The sequence below is a fragment of the Camelina sativa genome, chromosome 6, assembly GCF_030686135.1.
Source record: "Camelina sativa cultivar CO46 ecotype springtype chromosome 6, ASM3068613v1".
In the NCBI taxonomy this organism is placed as follows: domain Eukaryota; kingdom Viridiplantae; phylum Streptophyta; class Magnoliopsida; order Brassicales; family Brassicaceae; genus Camelina; species Camelina sativa.
The window spans coordinates 12130782-12155037 of NC_141885.1; the positions used below are offsets into that span (position 1 = coordinate 12130782).

Here is a 24256-nt window from a genome sequence, read left to right on the forward strand (position 1 = left end):
AATATACTTCTATCTAGGCTAAAATAATATTGTATTTTAATTTCACTATTATTGGATAAATATTGAAGGAACATGTGATATTTTGGTATATTAAAATTGTTAAAACATGCTATAAAAAAATTGTTTCTTAATTTAATAATTTTTTTGTCAAAAAAATTTTATAGCATTTTCCCTAAATATAAATAGCCATAACCAAAATGGAGCTTTCTATATTTTTTTAACATAAAAAAGGTTTTTTAATATAATTTTTACTAAACACAAATATTCATAAACCAAAATTAATCGTCTTCTTCTAATTGAAGAAAGAGTCACGTACATAGATGTTCAGTCTTTTCACATAAATATATAAGATTTTGATGAAGATACAATCATTTAGCAATATGTGAATCACTTTATCTTTGAAAAAATAAGCTATAAGAGATTTTACGTAAAGATAATTAATTGGTTTTCTACAAATTTTGTTTACTTACTTATGTTAAATATATTTTGTATAAAAAATATATTTACAAAATATATGAAAATTCATTACACATAATAATTTATAATAATATTAATTATTTATATTATTTTGTACTGCTTATTCTAAACCGCAATTATCTTTTTCACCAATCAAATTTTATTTTGGACCGTTTATTTTATATTAACCGCACTTATCCCCCAAATATATTTCTCCCGTATGAACTGCAGTTGAACGGTACCGTACTATTAAATTGCTTGTCCCGCACAACGAAATACTTAGTCATCGTTCGGACCCAAAATGTTTTTTCATATAGTGTTAGGTTTGATATAATGTAGGATATATAGAAATATCTTTTAGATGAGAAAAAAATACCTTAGTTTGTGCGGTTTTTGATAGCGGTTTTTTTAAGATAAGAGGACAAAACCGCAAATATTTTTTTTCAAAAACCTAAATTTCAGTTTTTGTTGTGATTGGTTAATGTGGTACGGTTTTAACAAATCAAAACTGAAAACCGCTTTTTATATGTCTTCATTCACTACCTTAGAGATAGTTTAGTTAGAGGGGGTAACATGTAATTTTATAGTGTCAAAGTATAGGAGTAGCAAAAAGAAAAAGGTAAACGGCTAAAATCAACTCCAACTATTTGCTAAACGCTTTTTCATACCTAGACTTCAATACCTTGCAAATAAAAACTTGAACCGTGTTAAAATTCAAATTTGTTACCTGAACTATATGAAATGTTGTTAATTTCAACATATGTTTGGACGATGTTAAGTCACATTTTAATGGTATTGAATCAGATTACACGATTTGTAGCGTCCATGTGGCACTGAGATTGATTAAAACAACATCATTTTAGTCATCTTCGGTGTTTTGTGGTTGCTATAAAATGACCAAAATGACATATGAAAAAGTGTTCAACAAATAGTAGAGATTAATTTTGGTCATTTTTCCCGAAAAAAAATAAATAAATGTATGTGTTATTAAAATTGAGAAAATTGGATATATATGCTATTAATTTATGAGTCTTTCAGTTTCATACTTTTTACTATTGTTTATATAATTTTGACGACAAAAAAAAAAAGATCAACATGGGAAGGATACCCAAATATGATTATTTATTTATTGAAAACAAGCAAAATTCCCTTGTTTTTTTCTCAAATCCAAATATGATAATCCAAAAGAGATATCGAGAATCTTAAATAATTCGTATAACTGCCACGATTTAATTATTCAATTCAAGTCTTCACAATTATTTTTTTTAAAAGCATCCATGCCAACATAATCATGGATATTTTTATTTTAAAAAACAACACAAACTTAAATAATTGAACTAGAGAATTGACTCCAAACTCAAATAATTGCAAGGTAAGTTGACTTTGACTTTTCTTTTCTTTGGTTAAACGACTCCATAGTCCATACCATAGTACTACTCTCTTGAAAATTATAACTTTTCTGTTGATCACATGGTCTTAGGATATATCTCTCTTAACACATTCACAAACCTCAACTACAAGAGAAAGAAACAGAAAAAAACAGAGCAATGTCAAATTACCCTGTTTTCATTTTCCTTAACTTACTCTTAACCATCTTCCACGCTTCAGGACAAGACCCTCCTTACATCGGTCACTTCTGTGGAAACAGAGCAAACTTCACAAGAAACAGCACTTACTTCTCCAACCTCAAATCACTCTTATCTACTCTCTCTTCCCCAAACGCATCCTACGCCACAGGTTTCCATAGCGCCACCGTCGGGAGTGGTTCCGACACTGTCACAGGCCTTTTCCTTTGTCGTGGTGACATCATCCCCGAAATCTGCAGCGACAATGCTCTCTACGCCGTCGACGATGCTCTCACCCGTTGTCCTGATCAGAAAGAGGCTACGATTTGGTATAACCCTTGCACGCTTCGATACTCCGACCGGAACATACTCTCTACGTTGGCGACTAGTCCTGGCGTTCTTTTGACCAACACCAACAACGTAACAGCTGACCTACGAGACCGGCTCGGAGAAGTTCTCAACTCAACCATGAACGAAGCGGCGATGATGGCCTTGAATAGTTCTCGTAAGTTCGGGCTAAGGAAAGCGGATTTCACACCGTCCAAAAGATTCTACGGGTTGGTTCAGTGCACGCCTGATCTGACTAGTGATGAGTGTAACGTTTGTCTTCGACGAGCCATTGATGGATTGCCTCGTGAGCAAGTTGGTGGAAGGAATCTTCTTCCAAGTTGTAACGTAAGGTACGAGCTTTACCCATTCTACTCAGAAACCTTAGCTCCACCACCACCGCCAATATCAGATACGGCCTCTGGTAACACACCGTTGGCACAACCGCAATCAAGACGTTACAGAAACTCGACTTTTTTAATCATCGCCATTGTTGTGCCAATTGTTGTTGCGTTACTTCTTTTCGTAGCTGTTCAATGTTACTTCTTAAAGAGATCAAAGAGAAGTTATGACGTTTCTGCTTCTGATGACGGTAATACGAGTTTTGTAGCACAACGAAAATTTTATATTTGTAAGATTACTTTTTCACAAGAAGTTGTGTATGGGTGCGCAGGGTCTCTACAGTTTGATTTTAATACGATTGAAGCAGCGACAAACAAATTCTCTGACAGTAACAGGCTTGGTCAAGGAGGATTTGGCGATGTTTATGAGGGTCTGTTACCAAATGGAACAGAAGTTGCTGTAAAGAGACTATCAAAATCATCAGAACAAGGAGTCGATGAGTTCAAGAACGAGGCTACTCTTGTAGCAAAGCTTCAGCATAGGAATCTCGTACGGCTTCTCGGGTTTTGTGTCGAAGGAGAAGAGAAGATACTCGTCTACGAGTTTGTCCCAAACAAAAGCCTTGACTATTTCCTCTTTGGTTGGTTTGCTTGATCACTTTATTTTAGAAGCTTAAGGTTAATTGGTCACATTAGATATATATTAATTTGTGTGTATGGATTGGTACAGATCCTTCAAAGCGAAGTGAGTTGAGCTGGAAAACACGACACAAGATTATTGGAGGGATTGCTCGAGGAGTTCTTTATCTTCATCAAGATTCACGGCTCACGATCATACATCGTGACCTTAAAGCTAGTAACATCCTCTTGGATGCCGATATGAACCCCAAAATTGCAGATTTTGGGATGGCAAGGATTTTTGGGATGGACCAAACCCAGTCTAATACAAGCAGAATCGTTGGAACTTTGTGAGTGATGATTTGTGTCGCATATTGATATTATCCTTGTTATATATCAAGGTTTATAAAAGTTTATTTAATTTGCAGTGGTTATATGTCTCCCGAGTATGCAATGCATGGACAGTTCTCTATGAAGTCTGATGTCTATAGCTTTGGAATTATAGTTCTTGAGATAATAACCGGCAAGAGGAATAACAACTTCAACCAAACTGATGGTGATTCCGACTTGGCCTCATATGTGAGAAACCATCAACTTAATTATATTAATCAAGTCTATTTCCATAATGATGATAAATAACATTGTGGGGTTAATCATATATGTAGTCATGGAGAATTTGGAAAGAAGGAGTTGCTGAAGAACTGGCGGATCCAGCAATAAGGGAGAGTTGTGAGAAAGATGAAGTTATAAGATGCATCCATATCGGCCTACTATGTGTTCAAGAAGATCCTGCAGATCGTCCAACAATGGGAACCATTGTAATGATGCTTTGTAGTAGAACAATGAGCTTACCAAATCCTCACCAACCAGGATATAGCTTTCCTAATCAAGATGAATCGGAAACCACCAATGCAGCATTTGTCTCAGAGTCTAATATTGACGACTCATCCATCACAATTACTCTTCCTCGTTGAATATTCTTGTTTGGGATTTAATAACATTGTATACTCTAGTCTTAATTTACTACCCTTACGTCTTGGTGTTTGACTATAACGCTGTCGACAAAGTTATGGATGCATGATGAAACATAGTTAATATATAAATCAATATATAATAGATAATGTTTCATCATGCATCCAGAACTTTGTGGACAGCGTTATAGTGTTAGACTTGGACTTTTTCAAATTGGTTGTTTCTTGGACTTTTTCAAATTGGTTTTTATTGACAATAGTTTATATTTTTTTCTTCTAGTATAAATGATCAAATTTACGATAGACAAATCTGATTCCTACAATTTTAACGGTTAGTGCTTTCACAGACGATTCCATAGTTGACATTTCTAAATGTATCAAAAAAGATAATGGTAGAAAGTTTTACAAGCACGGTTGACAATTCTAACCTTATAAGAAGGACCACGGCGAATGAGTCTCCAAAAATTTGCAATAATTCATATTAGGGAGATTTACTCCAAATTAGTTATTATTACGAGAATCACCAAATCTTTTATTTATTATTAGGATATTTCGGGTATTTTCAAAATGTTCAATGTGTCCTTGGTTTATGTTATCGGAAAAACGTAATTACAAAAATGTCATTGCCACGTCAGAAGTCGCTGACGTGTATTAAATAACTCAGCCGTAACGCTTTTACAGAGGCAATGACGTCTGAGTTATAGGTATGTTGCGGCTGATTTATGCAAAAAACATTTGAGTAAGAGCGGACGGCTGACTTAGAGCATAGCTCAGCCAAGCGTTACGGCTGGCTTAGTGAAATCCGGCTGAGCTAACCTTTAGTCAACCTAATACCGAATGTAGAAAAAGTAATTAACCTTTAGTCAACTACCAGACCAATGAGGCTCCTACATTTATATTGATACTTTTCATATTTTGATGAGTAGGACATAGTGTTAGTCAACTTATCTTTAGTGTGATTAATAAGATAACATTGAATCCCCTTCAATAGGAATTGTGCTTGGGTTAAGCGGCTAGATCGGATCTGCATCTTGAGTTGAAAAATGTAAAACAAAAAATGGAATAAGAGAGCTAATTCGTGAACGTTGATCAACGAGGATATATATCAGTAATAGTTGCATTATCCACAGAACAAGAGTTGCTTGATCCTTCACCCATAGACTCTTGATTTCGGTTAGTAGGTTTGCTCCGTAAGAAAAAACCTGGCTGTCGAGGCACCGGTAAACACATTGTGTTACTATCAAGCATAAGGATGATTGTTGACAAATTGGGACGGTGTGCAGGGTCTTCTTGAACACATAACAGACCAATATGTATGCATCTAATGGCTTGATGCCTCGGATAATTAGCTTCCAATGACTCATCCACTAGTTCAAGTGCCGTACCATTTCTCCAAAGTGTCCAAGCCTGAGATTACGATCACATATTTAGTTGGTGATCAGATATTTTAACTCAGTTAAAGCAACTTGATTTTATATATAACTCACATATGTGACCAAATTGTCAATGCCACCTTCACTCCTACTAAAGCTGCTATTCCTCTTTCCACTTATAATTTCAAGGACTAAGACTCCAAAGCTATACACGTCGGATTTCACAGAGAAATGTCCACGCATTGCATACTCTGGAGGCATGTAACCACTGGAAAACAAGATAAAACCAAAATTTAAATTTTAGGTTTACTTGCAGCAAAGATAAGTGAATTATGTATACTATGAATTTGATTCAGTAGAGCTCTACTATGTCCCAACGATCCGTCTCGTGTTGGCTTGAGTTTGATCTATTCGGAAGATCCTTGCCATGCCAAAATCTGCAATTTTCGGGTTCATATCAGAATCCAAGAGAACATTACTGGCTTTGAGGTCTCGATGTATAATCGTGAGCCGTGAATCTTGATGAAGATAAAGAATCCCTCGACAAATCCCTCCAATAATTTTGAATCTTTTATCCCAATCCAACTGATGTTGCTTTGTTTGATCTTTAAAAAAAAAGCACAAAGCTCAAAACAATACTCAAGACTGTGAACATCACCAAAATAATTTAAGATTATAAAAGAAGTTTTTGGCTACTTGCAACTTACCAAACAAGAAATAATCAAGACTTTTGTTGGGCACAAACTCGTAAATGAGTAATTTCTCTTCTCCTTCCACGCAAAATCCTAGGAGCCTAACAAGATTCCGGTGCTGAAGCTTGGCTACAAGAACAGCCTCGTTCTTAAACTCTTCATCGCCTTGTCCTGATGTTTTAGACAACCTCTTTACAGCCAGTTCTGTTCCGTCTGGAAACATACCCTATCACCAGTAATTAGCTAAGGTTAAGAACTTAACAATCTATAACTTGATCAATCTAGTTGATTCCATTAAAGAATTTTTTCACCTTGTAAACTTCACCAAAACCACCTCGACCAATCTTGTTACTCTCGGAAAACTTATTTGTAGCAGCTTCAATCGTCTTAAAGTCAAATCGAAGTGAGCTTGAAGCTGTGACATTTGAACAAACACAAGTATATTATTTAAGAGACTCTTTCTCGAAAAAATAAAACACCAATGAACTGATGAACAACACATGAACTCACTTCCATGTTCAGTTCCTCTAAGTAACTTTCCTCTCCTCCAAAAACAAAACCAAAGAAGTAGCAGAACCAGGACAACAAAGACAAACGATACAGTGACAATAACCGCAACTTTCCCAGTCGAAATCGTTGTTTTATCTGCGCAAACCCTGATTAAATCATTAGTAGTTACACAAAAGCAAAAACATCATCACAAAAATGTCTAAAACTAAGTTCTTACCTTTATCTGTCTGATTAGCGGGCGGAGATGAAGACGGAGGCAACAGAGTGTTTCTACCAAAAGCTCCAGAGAATGGATAAAGATCCCACCGGAAGTAACAGTTAGGCCGAGACACAACACCTCCTTGCTTCCCAAGGCAACATGACTGGTACTCGCTTAAGCTTCGGAGAAGACAAGTATTACAATCCTCTGAAGATATGTCCGAAGTACACTGCATCAGTGCATACACAACTTGAGAATCCCCCAAAGCTTTTGAATCAGCCGCATACGAATCAGAAGTTGTTGTTGCTATCATATGGTCAACGAGTTCAGTCAAATTCAAACCCTTGAATTCTCTCGAGTTGTTCACAACCAACGACGGCTCCAAATCCAAAGATCCAACAAATGAACGGTTGGAGTAGCGGACGAAACAGAGCGTCTCGTTGTCGTCACGCCACCAGAAAGCTTCCGTGTGATTACGACAGCTCTGTAACAACCCATCTGACGCAGCCTTGACGCAAACAGAACAGAGGTTGGAGTCAGAGCCAGGGATGCACATCCCTAGAGCATAAGATTTCTCCGGATCTTGACCAACAGAGGACGCGTAGAAGCCGTCTTGAGATGAGACTGTAGTGGGAAGAGAGGTGAGGATGAGTCGATGGTTAATACCGTAAAGGCTCTCTGGTCTGAAGTAACCAGTTTCCAAGCATGTTTGAGCACAGACAACACCAATGATGATTAGGTTGATGAAAAGCCATAAAGTTGATGATGAATCTTCAATTATCTTCTTGCTCATATTCTCTGAAAATATGTAACCATGGAATCAGTTGAATTTTTGGGGTCTCATCATCCTCATCTCACATCCTCGTTACAGAATTTGAGAAAAAAAGTCACAATGAATGAAGAAAAAGACAGATAATAATAAATTTTAATTGACAGAAAATAAAATAAATAATAATAATAATAATAATAATAATAATAATAATAATACATTTTTAGAGTAAATAGTTTATAGCCTCCATTACAGACTGTGTTGTTGATCATGGTTCTATTCGTCCACATGTGTCGTTGTAATAAAAATAAAAAATGCTGACGAAATATCCGTTACAATGATATCTGCAAGCGGTTAAATATCTTGTAGTTAATGTAGTATACTACTAGATCAGTGGCACGCGTTGACATTATTTTACACAAAATGGTGTATTTTTATGTGTTAAAATAGATTTTCTTCTATTTTTTTTTTGTATCATATTATCCAATAATAATATCTGTGTTATTTATTCACTTTAACATAAATAATTCACATAATATGATTTTTAGATTATTTTACAATTCCATTCTAATTATAATAAACTAAAATATATTTTAGTATATAAAATTTGTAAATCTTTATAGAGAACAAACTGAATACATATTTCGTTTACAAAGAAAGCTAAATGTATATTTAAAATTATACTTTAATTAGCTTAAAATTATTGTCATATATATATATATATAGTAATTTTGAAATTTATTTTTCAAACAAAAAAATCAGTTATTTACTCAAAATAAATTTATTTTATGAATATTCTCACATATTTTTCTAATTTACATATTCTATCAAATATTTTGTAACTCTCTTATAATTTATCAATTATTTAAGTCACTAAATTTTAGTTAATTGCAATTATGTAATTTTGTTTATGTTGATATTTTTGTCACATCCATAGTATTTCTAGCATTGAAATGAATTATTAATAACGATTAAAATTATAATAAATAATAAAATATATTAATATTTAATTATTGTATTTTTGTAACTCTTATATAGTTTACGTAACTCCTATGAATTGATATATGGGGCAATTGCAAAAATAAACGAATTGATATAATATAATGTTACGCAATAGCCTAAACAAGGTTAAAGTAGAATATCAAATTTTAATGGTATAATAGAAGTATATATATTATAGAATGAAAAGAGGAAACTTATGTTTTAGTTAGAATGTTACTAGCATGTTTTATCTTTACTATCAAAAATGCTAGGATGTTGACCTGTGCGTTGCCGTACGGGAAAGTGAAAATTTGAAATGACTAAATTGTTAATTTCACATTTCGACTAGAAACTTTATGGTAATTCTTTAACCGTATAATATAAAAATCAAAAATAATGACTAAAATGAATCAACCAAATTAATTAAATAAAATTTTTGTTATATATATAAAAAATAATTTAGTGACAATAAGAGAATAATGTTAAAGATATAAAGATATATGAATCAAGGCTTGCTGATCATACTCAGATAATCAATTTTGAAAGATATTCACATAAAATAAATTTTAAATTATTATTCTATCAAAATTTACAAAATATAATAAGAGAAGCAGGGAGAAAGAACTCATAACTGCAAGTCTGTGAAACGACCTGACCCGTTTTTTTTTTTAATAAATTTAATAATAATATAAATAACTATGATTAGTGGTCCTATACCCACTAGCCACCTAACCACAATCACAAACAACAGCGGAATAACAATACCAATTAAATAACCAACTGAACCAGTATTCCAATATTAATCCATAATAGAATAACCAACAACCAATCCTAACTATTTCTATGTCAAACAACAGGAAACCAAGGAACCGGTAACCTAATAAGTTCTAAAGACCCAACTCTAGCAACCTAGCAATGTCAGACAATATCCAATCGAGTCCCTAGAACATCTTCCTCTTCATTGCCTTGATTCCACGATCACACTTTGCCTTTACCTGCACCACAAACACAAATTGAGATGCATGAGTATTTGATAAATACTCAGTGAGGAAATCCTCCCATCTACTGGGGTATACACACAAGCAATAAGATATCTCATGCCACAAACAACAACAATAAAACAAACCAGGAACATGAACAAGTGACCCGACACGATCTGGTTACTGTCAGAATGGTATCTACCGATACCAGAAGGTGTCGACCAATACCAGAAGGTGTCGACCGATACCAGAAGGTGTCGATCGACACTGAACATCTGGTGTCGACCAACACCACTTGGGTGTCGACCGACACCTGCTCGACACCCCCGAAACCCTAATGGTGTCGACCGACACCTCCACATGGTGTCGACTGACACTCGCTAAGTCCCCAAGCCGTCCTCGCGTTAGTGTTGACTGACACTACTGTCGAGCAGTGATTTCCTTCGAACAGAACCTCCGAATCTTGCCTCCAAACTTCTCCTCTTTGTCTCACACAATCCTAGGAACGAATCCAAGCCTCAGGAGCTACGAAAAACTCACAAACAACCAACCAACACACAATATCACAGAAACAGAGATCTTAGCTTAGATAAGCCATGGTCATGCACTCACCTTAGCCAACAAAGAGATCTAAGCCCAAAGGACGAAGCTACCACCACAGAAACCTTCCCACCACGTTTCTAGCCTTGGATCTTCACTCTCACAGCAAGATCTCTCCAAAAATGCCTTAAAATCTAACAAACTCTCACAAGAACTCTTAGAAACTGTTTTCTCCTCTTTCTCTCTCAAAAACAACAAACGGCGACCAAGACAAAAATAAAAAATGTCCTATGTCGTTTTCCCACATAAATATCTCGGTTCAAAGGTTTTTCCCAAACCAAACTGGTCCAAATCGATAATTAAATCAATCTGGTCGAACCAGAAATAAGTGGTGTCGACCGACACTACATGAGTATTGATCGACACCCACCCCCAAAACGCAGGGTTTTGGTTCGCGGGCGTTACAATTCTCCCCCACCAAAATAGATTCGTCCTCGAATCTCGAACAACACTCAGCCAAGGACTCATGTGCTACCGACTCCACGGCCCGCACTCCTTCGAATTATATACGAAAGGTCACCTCTAGGTGATAGACTCACGCTCTAGGCGTTATTTGCTCTCGACTTTTGGACTTTCCTTTACTCACAGGCCTAAACCTTGAGTTTTTGTTGGCTCCTCATCAGACCTAAGTCTGCATGCCATAATGTTGGCTCCTCATCGGGCCTAAACCCGCATGCCACAATGTATAAGGAAAAATCCAATATTCGTCTCTCGGGTCGTCACCCTACAGCGCGTCTTCGGATCGTCATCCGAAGTCGATATACCAACCACAAAGTCTTGGAATATGGCGGTACTAGGAGAACCGAAGTCCCCCAAGAGTCGCGAGCAAACAATTCTGAACACGTCTGAGTCCTATTCCTAACCAGGTTCCCTTTCTGTGGCCCGCGTAAGACAACACAATGTCCTACCAACCACATATCCCCTCACTGGAATACCCCATGACCACACAAGGATCATCTCACTGCCCCACGGGCCGCCACGAAGGAAAAACAAATGTCCTAAACAGGACCACCACAAAGGCCAAACAAATGTCCTAAACAGGACCGCCACAAAGGCCAAACAAATGTCTTAACAGAACCGCCACCAAGGCCAAACAAATGTCCTAAACAGGACCGCCACAAAGGCCAAACAAATGTCCTCAACAGGACCGCCACCAAGGCCACTCGTCCCAAAGGACCGCCACCAAGGCCACTCGTCCCGAAAGACCATCACGAAGACCATTTGTCCCGAAGGACCGCCTCAACAGGCACTCTGGCTAAACAGCCCGCCACGAAGGCCACACAATGGCTAAACAGCCAGCCACGAAGGCCACACAATGGCTAAACAGCCCGCCACAAAGGCCACACAATGGCTAAACAGCCCGCCACGAAGACCACACAACGGCTAAACAGCCTGCCACGAAGGCCATACAATGGCTAAACAGCCCGCCAAAAAGGCCACACAAGCCCTCTCCTAGGCTCTCCGCCACCAAAAATGGACAAATTCTAACTTACATAAAACTTTCCATTTTTTAGCACTTACCACATCTGGAAATTTTCCACTTATAGAAACTTCTAATTCCGGAAACTTTCCTGCAAAAAACACTGCCTTGCAGAAATTTTGTACCCCAACCACCATCTCATCTTGTTACTGAGTCGCACAACCAACCACCCCAAGCGACCGAGTAAAAAGAGATATGGGCTGGAATACTCCATTCCCGCTCCAGCTACGGACTACAGATGGGGCCAGGCTAGGCAAGCTCAAGTCGTGGCTTGCTTCTCATACCACTTCTTAAACCTTGCCTTCATCCTCGCCTCAGGCTCCCAAGTCTGCTCCTCCACACCATCACAGTCCCATAGGACTCTCATCAAAGGAATCGTCTTCTTCCGAAGTTCCTTGATCCTCCTCTCGAGAACCCTCACTGGTCTCGCCTCCAAAGTCATGTTGGGCTGAAGATCCTCAGGGATCTTAGCCAACAACTGGTCATCCTCACGGAGACACTTCCCCAACATAGACACATGGAAAACCTTATGGAATGCACGCATAACCTCAGGTAACTCCAGCCTATATGCCACTGGTCCAACTCGCTCAATCACTCTGAACGGACCCATATACCTCGGACTCAACTTAGTCTCAGTCAATGACCTGTTCGGACCCCGCAACATAGCCATCTTGAGGAACACTCTATCTCCAACCTGAAACTCAAGATCTCTCCTCCTCCTATCGGCATAACTCCTCTCCCGATCCTGAGCTTCCTTCATGTTCAGCTTGAGAACCTGAATCTTCTTCGAAGTCTCCTGAACAAAATCTGCCCCGTACATGCTCCTCTCCCCCACCTGAGTCCAGCATAACGGTGTACGACACAGCCTCCCATACAAAGCCTCATAAGGAGCCATGCCAATACTCGCCTGGTAACTGTTGTTATAAGCAAACTCTACCAAACTCAAGTGATCTGCCCAATGGCCACCCTAATCCAACACACACATCCTCAGCAAATCCTCCAACGTCTAGATCGTCCTCTCTGACTGTCCATCTGTCTGGGGATGATAAGTTATACTCATATGCACCTTGGTGCCAATCTCTGCCTGAAATGCCTTCCAGAACACCGAAGTGAACTTGGAATCCCTATCAGTCACTATGCTCGCTGGCACCCCATGCAACCTGACTATCTCCTTCACATACTTCTTAGCCAAGACTGCTGCTCCATCAGTCTTCTTAATGGCCAGAAAATGTGCCGACTTAGTCAACCGGTCCACAATGACCCAGATAGCATCAAACGTCCTGGACACTGGCAAACCCACCACGAAGTCCATAGTAATCATATCCCACTTCCACTATGGAATGGGAACACTCTTCAGCAAACCACCATGTACCTGATGCTCAGCCTTCACTAGCTGACACACATCGCACCTCACAACCCAACTAGCCACATCCTTCTTCATCCCGACCAGTGATAGTACCTCTTGAGATCTCGGTACATCTTAGTCGCTCCTGGATGAATAGAGAACATGCTAGCATGAGCCGAAACCTGATACTCCGAGTCAACATCCTTTGAGGCATTCACCAGCCCAAATCCAACTCCTGAGCCAACCACACTCTGCTCAACAAATCTGTTCTATCAGCTGCAACCAAACCCAACGGCTCCTGAGAAACCGCTACACAAACTCAATGCATTGATCTCTCCTACCAGAAAATCCATATCCTGCTCCTGAGCGGAAGCCGCCCGCTTCCGACTCAAAGCATCTGCAACCAAGTTAGCCTTACCGGGATGATAGGCTATCTCAAGATCATAATCCGCCACCAGCTCCATCCACCACCTCTACCTCAAGTTCAGCTCGGGCTGAGTGAATATATATTTCAGGCTCTTATGATCTGGAAACACCTGTACTTTTGCACCATAAAAATAAGATCTCCAAATCTTCAGGGCAAAAATTACAGCACCCATCACCTTCCCATGCTGCATCAACACACATCCTAGACCAACACTGGATGCATCTGTAGGGTTCTCCTTGTTCAGGCAAAGCCAACACCAGAGCAGTAGTCAACATCTCCTTCAGGCTTGCAAAGCCCTCCTCAAACAACCAAAGAACACACAATATCACAGAAACAGAGATCTTAGCTTAGATAAGCCATAGTCATGCACTCACCTTAGCCAACAAAGAGATCTAAGCCCAAAGGACGAAGCTACCACCACAGAAACCTTCCCACCACGTTCCTAGCCTTGGATCTTCACTCTCACAGCAAGATCTTTCCAAAAATGCCTTCAAATCTCACAAACTCTCACAAGAACTCTTAGAAACTGTTTTCTCCTCTTTCTCTCTCAAAAACAACAAACGGCGACCAAGACAAAAATAAAACACGACCTAGGTCGTTTTCCCACTTAAATATCTCGGTTCAATGGTTTTTCCTAAACCAAACCGGTCCAAATCGATAATTAAATCAATCTGGTCGAACCAGAAATAAGTGGTGTTGACCGACACTACATGAGTGTCGATCGACACCCACCCCCAAAATGCAGAGTTTTGGTTCGCGGGCGTTACAGTCTGCAACCAACCAAATCGACTAAAAAGATAAATCTATGAAAAATTAGAAATCACAATCAATTACCTAAGTTAATACTTGAAAGATATTATCGATGTGGGTATTAGATGGAAAATGACACCAAACAAAAGTTAGATGAACAAATCAATAAATAAAACAATCTAAATTTTAACAAAGATGAGTGAATCAATGTTGATTAATAAATTGAAATAAAAAAATACTCAGAATTTTTAAATTTGGAGGTGTTATCAAAGAACAAAAACACTTTTCAAAGTTCATAAATATATATATAATTTGAGGTGTGAAACAAAAATGTGCGAAACAAACAAGGGCGAACATTGAAAGCTGTGAGTACGACGAAGAAACACAATTGATGGATCAAAATATTGCAATTTTGAGATTATTAACAAATCTAAACATTTATATGAGATAATAAAAACAATCTCATCCGTTAGATTTAAATTGAACCCTAAAAGTGGGTTTGCTATATAATATATAAACATATAAATCTATGAAAATTAGAAATCACAATCAATTACCTAGATTAATACTTGGAAGAGATGATTGATACGGTATAATGGAAAACGACACCAAACAAAAAAAATCAATAAATAAAACAATCCAAATTTTAACGAAGATGAGTGAATCAATGTTGATTAATAAATTGAAAAACAATAATACTTGGATTTTTTAAAATTTGGAGGTGTGAAACAATACTCAAAAAAAACAAAACTCTTTTCAAAGTCCATAAAAATCTGTATATACATAAAAATAAAAAGATGTGAAAACAAAGAGGTGTAAAATAAAAAGTTAGATACACTAAAATGATGAGGATGACTAATGGCCATGCTCTTAGGTCTTGATAAGCATATGGAAAAAACACAAAACAAAACGAAAAAGAACTTCAAACAACTCGCAAAGATGTGTTAGAATTTGTTCTTTCTTTCAGTTCAAATTTGGTGAATCAGACTGAGAGCAAGAGAGCAATTTTTCAGGCTAATCGTAAGTGTCTTTTCTCAGTTTATGATATTTTTAGGCAAAGTCTTATAAACAGAAACTGATCACACAGTAATGCAAATCTAAATCAAAACCAAAATACGACTTGATAAAAAGAAAAAAAAAAACAAGAATAACTTAAACATCATTACTCCAAATATTACAAAAGCTTTAATTAGAGACAAATGGCAACAACTTGAAAATAACAATAAATGCAACAACAACAACTTGAAAGCGTCTTTAAAGCCAATTCATGTTTGTCTATATTATACGATTCAATCAAAGAACTTAGGTGCCTCTCATTAACGGTACTGCAAAAACAAGAAAACGAAAGCAGAATGAACAATCATGTGAGATGCAAAATCAGTATATACATTCATAAATTGAATCTACTACCTTGATGAATCCAATCTCCTTAGCATTGCTGCGGAAGCACTGTCTACAGCAGTTCAATCCATACTTCCTGATCAGCCCGTGCGAGTTCCCGCACACACGGCTATACATAATAGCCACATACAATCATTTGCAAAATTACAAAGTCAGAGTCTTTCAAATGCCAATTATAACACATGGTGAACGCATAATCGAAATATAACAATCTCATAACACAAGCTAATCTTGCAAATAAGTCAAATGTAACAATCTCAGAACAGTTAGAGGAAAAACATAAAATGCGACTTAATAGCTGAGTTATACTATTCACTAAAATGAATCAATAGAGGAAACTGAACCCATAAACTAGTCAAAATCTGAATAGACTCTCATCAATAGATAAGACAAAATCTTGCATAGGTTCTATACATGTAAGAAGCAAACGAATCGGCGAGGAAGGAAGATGAATTTACCAGGTGCGGGATCCAGGGCCGTACTTCTTCGGATGAGAGTTCCACACATTGGAGTGACCCATTTCGCCGATTTGATCACAGAGGAAGAAGGAACGGCGACAAGGGAGAGACCTTTTTTAAAACCCTGGAATTTTTTTGTTCCAGACTTTTTTTTAATCAACACCGACTATATTATACTAAAGGGCTATAGGTTTTAGGCCCAATACGAGCCTTCTCTTTCGATTTAGTCGATCCAATATATGCAAAGAAGCCTTGATTATATTTACTTTTAATTACTATGGTCACTAGGACTCATATCGCCGAATGTAATAGAATAGTTTGAATATATAAACATTAAGCGCAACAAAAAATATTATGAAAAATAGGCGTAAATTTGCAAAAAAACATTTTCTAAAGTATTATAAATATATAAGATATTTATGAAGAATTATGGTAAATAGCTACAATTAAAAAAAATCATAATGACAAAGTGATCTTAACTGAGAATATTGAACTAATGGTTGTAATGAGTAAATGTAATTTTTATCAAATAATTATAATTAAAAAGACATGACTAGTTAAATAGACACACCTATTAGAATGTAAATAAAATATAATGAAAAGATACAACTCTATAATGAACAGATACAACCGTTTGAATTTTTTAAAAAGCATATAAAAACAAACAATTTACGTAAAGGTACTATAAAAAATCACAACTGTCTGCACTTCATTGTACCTAATAATCCATATAAACTGCTTTTAAATAGAAGACATCTTTATTACCATATTAAATAGGTCAAATTCAAAAAATCACTATATAATCCACTAACTGTTGGAAAAAAACTCTAACAATTTTTCTTAAATTTTTATATTTAAAATTAACTAAAAGTTGTAAATTAGATTCATCATTCCAAAAATCTTTTGTTAAATCAAGAATTGGAGGATTTTCTTTATTTTTAAAAGAGTGAATGCTAAAGAATAATTTAGAAAGCTGTAAAAACTGTTGAGATTGAAAATTTATATTGTTTTGTGTCATTGCAAAAAAATGAAAATAGTTTAAACAAACAAATATATATAGATTTCAAAAGATCTACAGTGAACAGTTGTAACTTTTCATAAATAACAGTTTTAATGAACCATCACAACTTTTCGGAAAATGTCCCAAAGATACGAAAATACAACTGTTGGTCGCATTTATTCGGATTGTTATTATGTATAGATTAAGATATTTCCTTGATTCAGTGGTTGGACCCATGGTTTATTAATGGTGAAAGTCTAATATGTACTGTGAATCTGTGATTAAAAAAAAAAAAAAACCAAAACACAAAACACAAAAAATAATATATATATTATTTGTACTTATAGTTCAATAAAATACATGCCAGCAGCACATGTAATCTGTTTAAACTTTCATACTTGAATTTTTAAATAATAGGTCTTGAAAAAAAGAAGTTATGATCTGCAACATATCTTGAAAGGAAATTGTACGGGAAAAAAACTCTGTCTAACAATTAAGAAGAAGAAGAAAGATACAACTAAATATGTTATTTAGTATCTTCATTAACCTTGGAGAAAATCTTTAAGCCCAACACTTTTGGAGGTGAATCCGATCCAGCATCTTACTCCAAATTTGGTTCAAAATCAGCCTATGTTTCAACAAAAGTTATATTAAAAAAAAACGCTAATCTCAGCAATTTAACATGTCAAAATCACATAAGATGTGATTAACAATAAACATTGAAATTCTGGTTCAGTGGGATTGCTATAATGACAGTAACATTCCATATTTACTAAAAGAAATTTGGGTATATTACCAGTGACAGCTCATAGCCTTTCATGTTTATAACCTGTTCAGGTTTTAATCCGCCCCTGAGAAGTCTTCTAGCTAATACTGGTGAGTTCTAGAAACAAACAATAAGATATCACAATTAAAAACATTCAAATACAAAAAGTAAAAATAACTAAAGAAAATAGAAGCTAACTTCAATGGTTGGTACACAATTTCCAATGCTCTCCAATATTTATAAAGAATATTAGTATAGAACTTAGCTGGATCATGTAATATTAGTATATATCATGTTTGATTAAAAGCCATATTATTTCATGTTTTACAAAGCATATATAAAATAGCAAACAACACTTTTTGTAAACAGAAGATTAAAACTTTAAAATGACATTTTTGTGAAACGGAGGAAGTAAAATTTCTGTATAATATTTTACATATGCATATATGAATAATTTCTTTCAATGATTAGATCTTTTCTTGGAAAAAAATTATTGAGAAATTCCTTGTAACAACTACATATATATATATCATATGGTGTAAGATGTTCTATTGTACCTTATAGCTTATTTTAAAACATGTTCTCATCCTTAATTCGTTAAATCAATTTCCAAGAGAACCACATTTTATATTTTTAAAATGAAATAATTGCCAAAGCCTAGGATTTCCATCAACACATGCATGACAAAACAAATCATGAAAACAATTTTTTTAAAAATGAAGGATAGAAGGAACTAAGTTAAACTAACCTTGAGTTTCTCAACCAGAAGCTCCAACTTATACTTGTACATTGGTGTATCTTCTCCAAAAGAATCATATAAAGCTTCCTCAAGAGCAAATACCACCACAATAACGTTATCTGGTGACAAAAACTCAACATCGCCAGCTTGCTTCTCCTTACTTGCACAACATATGTGCTGAAGTAGTGCTTCCAAAAGCTCAACCATTTTCTTGTCACGATCAAAATCACTGGATGGTAATGATTCTAACTTCTCAGAGACCGGATTAACCTCAGCATTGTTTCCAGAACTCTCTATCTCAGTTTTGGATGAGACACATCTTTTCCTAACTGATCTTTTACGCCTCGAAATCTTAGTCATTTGGAAATTATTATTATTGTCAAGGAGATGAGCAATCCTCGAAATGGTATTTTCCACGAGAATATTAATCTCAACCTTTTGACGCACATTAAAGCCTTTATCAGAAAACTTCCTCAACTTGCTGTTGATACCATCATAAACCTTTCTCACGATGAAGTCGGGATGCTCAGAATAATTTGAAATTTGCTTATCATCTGGCACAAAATACACAAGACACTTGTGCTTCACAGATTCAGCAAACACTTCATCACGATGGAAACTGAAGAAAATCTCCCTTGAGTTTTCAGATTCCCACTTTCCAACTTGTTTTATTTTAATATCTTCTCGACGGTAAAACCATTGCACCTCCAATTTCACAAGTCCATCTTTTTCTTTTACATAAATATCCTGTTTCCAACAAACAATTGAAAAAAAAATCATATTTAATTGTTGATTATGATATGAATAACCTAAAAGTATATATACGAAAAACTATTCCATATTTCGTACCTTGATGATCGCAACATAGTAGTTTTGGTTAGAGATTTCCGGAGCCAAAAGCACTGTATCTTGCTACCAAAATTAAGAAAAAAGCCTAATGTAAATGGTATTACAAGAATTACACATATAGAACAGAAACGTTTCATTAAAATAGTCTTATCATCACACAAATTAAAAAAAAAAATATATATATATATATATATATATATATATATATATTATAGTAACCTCTCAAAATCTTAAAACAAAACAAAACTCACCAGTCCATATCGTGTGCCATGAAACTCGAATGTCTCATAATGACATGTGATCTTTTCTCTGCCACCAGTACGTTTAATCACTTCCCCAATTGGCTTTGCGCAATCCCATGGTTTCCATTCTAACTTAGCTTTCTTCTTCACATGCTTATCCTCACTCTTCTCCCTCGTTATCTGATCCATCTCCGTTTCTTTCGAGCTAAAAATCGAATCCCTTAACCTGGACGACAATGAAACATCGTATTTATTTTCTTCTAGGATAACATCTCACTGGTTTACAAATTTCTCATGCCGCTCATAATGAATTTTGAGCTTTTTCTGAGACTTTGGATATCATATTACAGATTCGTTTTTCACCCAAAAAGTTATCTAATCATAACAATTAACAAAACATGATTACTAATGTCATAACAATTAATGAAACGAAAGATGATCTACGGGTGGAAGAAAATATAAATCCAAAACCTAATAATCTTTGCATAAGGTGTAGGTAATATGGTAACCATATATAACATAGATTCACTCAGATGTGTACCTGATTCTTATTCCATCGGACCAATGTTTGGATATGTCTTAGCTTCGATTACCAAATAGATAGCCAAACCTCAGGACTAATGGTTGTTGTAATGCTTTTATGAGTCTTTTTCTTTTAATCCGGTCTCGACAATCTTCTCTCTGCGGGATTATATTTATATACAAGTTTTCATCAGCAAAAGGCAATACATATAAGGAATTAGTTCACACAATAAACGTGTTCTATTTTTCACTTTTAATAGATTCTTAAAAGAAGAAAGATATAATGAGGCACAAAAGGAAATGAAGAATAAGAAAAAAAATATTTATACACGGAGTCAACAACTCATTTTTCTAGTTTACTAAAATTTTATGTGATCTGTTATTTATCATTTTTGCAAGTGCAATGTACTATTTGAAAGATGATTTTTAAAATCTCCAAAAAAAATAAATAAGACTTTATTTCTATTTTATATCTTTCCATAATTAGATATTTACGAAAATGCTATAATCGAAAAAAAAAAAAAAAAAACTCTCTCCCAAAGGCGATGACCATGGCGATGGCGATGGCGATGGCGACGACGACATTAGAGTTCTAAATTTTATGAATTGAAGTGGTTTGGAAAAGATTTCTCACGGATTTGGTTGGGGTTTTTTTCTTGGTGTTGGTTGGATGGTCTGAAGGTTTGTTGGGTGATGTTAGATGCGGATTGGGGAAATGTAGGAGGTGGATCTCGGAGGGGTCTCGGGTTTAGTTCTTGAGCCCATGCTCGATTTCTTTCTCGAAGATAAAGGTGGGTATGATGGGCGAGGCTTGGTATTTGGTGGAAATACGATGGAGGCGGTTCTAGGGAGGATCGTGGTTAGGATCTGTCGCAATTCTAATTCTTCAATTGAAGATCACAGTGGGTATGTTGGGTACTGGAGGGTGCTGGTTGGGGTTGATTTGGCAAGGGATCTCCCATAAATATTCAGGCTGGGTTGGAGAGTTTTGGTTTACCTTCTTACTAGGTGACAAAGGAGTTTTTGGTTTTGAGTGGACAAAGGGATCCCATGGTGGTGGTTTTTATCGCTGGTAGAGTGGTTGTTGGGACGGGAAGGGACTTGTTTGATGACGGTGTGCCAGTAACGTGCTTCTCCGGCGACAGTTCAGGGTCTCCTTAGCAATCTTGAGATTCAGTTCTCCTATTTTTCTTGTCTAGAAGTTATTGCATGTCGGTTCAGATTTGGCAAGTCATTAAGGCGATATTTTGGATGTCATCTTGTTTTGGGAGGGTGGTTATTCAATTTCCATGGCAGCATCAGTCTTGCTCTGCACGATGAAAATTTTCTCTTTTGATACGACAAAATATTTTGGCATATTTGGGGGGAGAAAAGTTTCCTTCTTCTATGGGTTCGATTATGAGAAAAGTGGGTGTATTTAAAGGGGCTATCCGAGAAGAGCTTTATTAATTCTAGCTTCTTTTTGTGGTTGCTTCTTACAGTTTTGCAATTACTCTTGTCTTTTTTGCGACTTTCTGCGGATATTGCATGGTTCTTGTTGATCTCCATTTATCAAAGTCACTTGCTGGAAAGTAGTTTGACCGGGATTGCGATGTCAGGGAAGGCTCCTCTCCGTAAGATCAAGATCTGACAGTTTGATAACTCAGCACTGATTGCAGGTTACTCTAAGACCATGATAGGTCGATGCCTCAATCCTCGTCTACAGGACATGAAGTCTTTGTTTTTCATGTTCCTCCGGATTTGGCAATTGGAAGGGTAGGTTTCTGGTGCGGATTTGGGTTTAGGGAAATTTTAGTTTGACTTTGTTGCAAAGGAAGATATTTTTGAGGTGTTAAAAATAGAGCCATTTCACTTTGATAACTGGATGGTTTCTCTGGTCCGGTGGAAGCTGTCAATGGATCCCTCTTATCCTTCTACCTTGAAGTTCTGGATACGGATATTGGGGATTCCTTTGAAGTTCTGGGTAGACCCTACTTTCGCGATATTGGGGCAGCTTTGGGAGAAGTGGAGGCTGTGGACATTGATGGTGGCAGAGTGCAGGTGACATTTGATGAGCTCTCACTGCTGTGTTTTGAGACAGAGAGAGAGTTCTCTTGTGGTGAGATCACAATGGTGAAGCTTCACTATGAGCATTCGTTTGGGGTCAGCATGCTTTGTTCTAGTAACTGTCATGAGGCGAGTCATTGCCCTACTCTTGTGATTTCTAAGGCTGAGGAGGTGCAGCGACATACTGAGGTGCAAGAGGAGGAGAGGCCAACTCTCAGTTTTGTGGAGCAGTGACTAGTGATAAGATGGTAAGCTCAAGGGGAACTCTGCAGGTCATGATGGTCGGGAAGCGACTAGGGAGGGTAAACAACATGGGTCAGGTGGTCAGAAACAGGGTGCAGGCAGGTCTTGTCAAACAGGTCGTACTGGAGAGGTTCCTACTCAGTCTTGGTTCACTAGCTATGCTCAGTATAATGGGCATCGGGGTTTGAAGGGGATTGATTTTGATGGTCCCAAGCATGGGACAGTTTCAGGGAGAGCAAAGAAACCAAAGAAGGTTAGGAAGGTATTGTTCACTGAATCTGACTTTGGTTCTGTTCATGATCCTACTTTGGTTGTGGATGATGTTGTTGAACAGGGGGCAGAATTGGAACAAGGATAGGTGGCTGCGGATACTGTCTTTCACGATGAGGTCATGGTGGAGACGACTGTAGGGGTCTCACTTGGTGCTAGTAAAGCGTTAGGGGAGCCTCTTATTGCTTCAAAAGGGGCTAGCAGGTTTTGGAAGATGCAGTAGGTCTGTAGGGAGTTTCAATTCAAGATCTATCCTCGGATATTGCCTCTGGTATGCAGTATATGGGTGTCGACACATGTTTAGAGGACCCTTCAAGTGCAGTTGAGGATAAGGAAGATAGGGAGGTTATGAATGCTGGTTTTTAAAATGGGGAGCATGTAGCAAACACGGTTATAGAGTCCTTGAAGGTTGATATTCTTAGCAATCAGGAGCAGGGGGCTGGTAAGGATGGTTGGGTGGATAAGGGGAAGCGAATCAAAGGTCCGCTACCGATGGGAGTTAGTTCAAAGAAGCGCATTGCTGATATGCTCTCTATGCCCAGGGAACGCCCGACGCCCCAAGGTACTTATGTGGTTGTGGATGGTCAACACCCGACGGAACCGGTGATGGTGAAAGTTGATATTGGTGGTCCTAAACCACCACAACCTGCCTTGGATAAATGAGAGTTTTAAGCTGGAACTGTCAGAGTCTCGACAATAAGGCAACTATTGGGCATCTTCAGGATTTATGGAAGCAATATGGGCCAGATTTCTTGTTTCTCTCGGAAAAGAAGCAATCCTTTTTTTGGAAAATTTTGTAGGTCATTTTGGTTATGTTTATTTAAAACCGTTGATCCTTTTGGTTGTAGTGGCGGTTTAGCCTTTTTTTATAATGATGAATTTTTGGTTTCTATTTTATATGATTGGACATTGAGGCAATTGCTAAAGGGAATTTTTTTTATGACTTTTGTGTATGGGGATCCGGTCCATAGTAAGCGCGAACAAGTTTGGGAATGGTTAGCGCGGTACGGATTGTCTCGAGACTCTCCATAGTTTTTAAGTGGTGATTTTTATGAATTAAATGGCAATGATCAGAAACGTGGGGGAACTTTATACCACACGTCATCATTTCTTCCCTTTAACTCTATAATTGATAATTTTGGACTCCTTGACTTTCATTATCTTGGTTATTCCTTATCTTGGAAAGGATGGCAGAATAAAAAACCAATCCGGTGTTGGCTAGATAGGGCGCTGGCGAATGAAGACTCGCGTGATATGTTTAGTAAATCATTCATTGACTATTTGTCCATGATAGCGTTGGATCATAAACCAATCTTAGCTACGGTAGAGGATAAGA

The 24256-nt window shown here is 36.9% G+C and overlaps 4 protein-coding genes and 1 long non-coding RNA gene across 6 annotated transcripts; 2 read left to right on the top strand and 3 right to left on the bottom strand.

The window, feature by feature from the left end:
• The first annotated feature begins 1885 nt into the window (after window positions 1–1885).
• On the top strand, window positions 1886–4587 carry LOC104790664 (cysteine-rich receptor-like protein kinase 10). Its single transcript, XM_010516445.2, has 5 exons — window positions 1886–2940; window positions 3022–3330; window positions 3420–3657; window positions 3736–3886; window positions 3973–4587. The coding sequence occupies exons 1-5, from the start codon at window positions 2004–2006 to the stop codon at window positions 4279–4281; spliced, it is 1944 nt and encodes a 647-aa protein (XP_010514747.1). The 5' UTR covers window positions 1886–2003; the 3' UTR covers window positions 4282–4587.
• A 626-nt stretch (window positions 4588–5213) lies between these two features.
• On the bottom strand, window positions 5214–8023 carry LOC104790665 (cysteine-rich receptor-like protein kinase 14). 2 transcript variants are annotated; one of them, XR_015558905.1, is made up of 7 exons: window positions 7071–7962; window positions 6854–6999; window positions 6655–6758; window positions 6359–6569; window positions 6019–6256; window positions 5766–5919; window positions 5214–5685 (listed from the first exon to the last, which is right to left on the bottom strand). XR_015558905.1 is itself a non-coding variant. In XM_010516446.3 (7 exons), the coding sequence occupies exons 1-7, from the start codon at window positions 7843–7845 to the stop codon at window positions 5368–5370; spliced, it is 1935 nt and encodes a 644-aa protein (XP_010514748.1). In that variant the 5' UTR covers window positions 7846–8023; the 3' UTR covers window positions 5214–5367. The 2 variants fall into 2 exon arrangements, 1 of the variants encoding a protein (XP_010514748.1); XM_010516446.3 differs by having other exon boundaries at window positions 6854–6988; window positions 7071–8023.
• A 7463-nt stretch (window positions 8024–15486) lies between these two features.
• LOC109133394 (small ribosomal subunit protein uS14z/uS14y/uS14x) lies at window positions 15487–16404 on the bottom strand. The gene is made up of 3 exons (XM_019246469.2): window positions 16244–16404; window positions 15795–15894; window positions 15487–15709 (listed from the first exon to the last, which is right to left on the bottom strand). Exons 1-3 carry the CDS (start codon window positions 16303–16305, stop codon window positions 15701–15703), a joined length of 171 nt encoding a protein of 56 aa, XP_019102014.1. The 5' UTR covers window positions 16306–16404; the 3' UTR covers window positions 15487–15700.
• A 1147-nt stretch (window positions 16405–17551) lies between these two features.
• Window positions 17552–20517, bottom strand: LOC104698806 (ASI1-immunoprecipitated protein 3-like). The gene is made up of 6 exons (XM_010414197.3): window positions 20381–20517; window positions 19849–20065; window positions 19598–19660; window positions 18758–19495; window positions 18040–18126; window positions 17552–17871 (listed from the first exon to the last, which is right to left on the bottom strand). Exons 2-6 carry the CDS (start codon window positions 20026–20028, stop codon window positions 17845–17847), a joined length of 1095 nt encoding a protein of 364 aa, XP_010412499.1. The 5' UTR covers window positions 20029–20065; window positions 20381–20517; the 3' UTR covers window positions 17552–17844.
• Window positions 20518–20860: 343 nt separating this feature from the next.
• LOC147942478 (uncharacterized) lies at window positions 20861–23838 on the top strand. Its single transcript, XR_015559608.1, has 2 exons — window positions 20861–22903; window positions 22985–23838. It is a non-coding gene; the product is annotated as an uncharacterized LOC147942478 (long non-coding RNA).
• The last annotated feature ends 418 nt before the right edge of the window (window positions 23839–24256 follow it).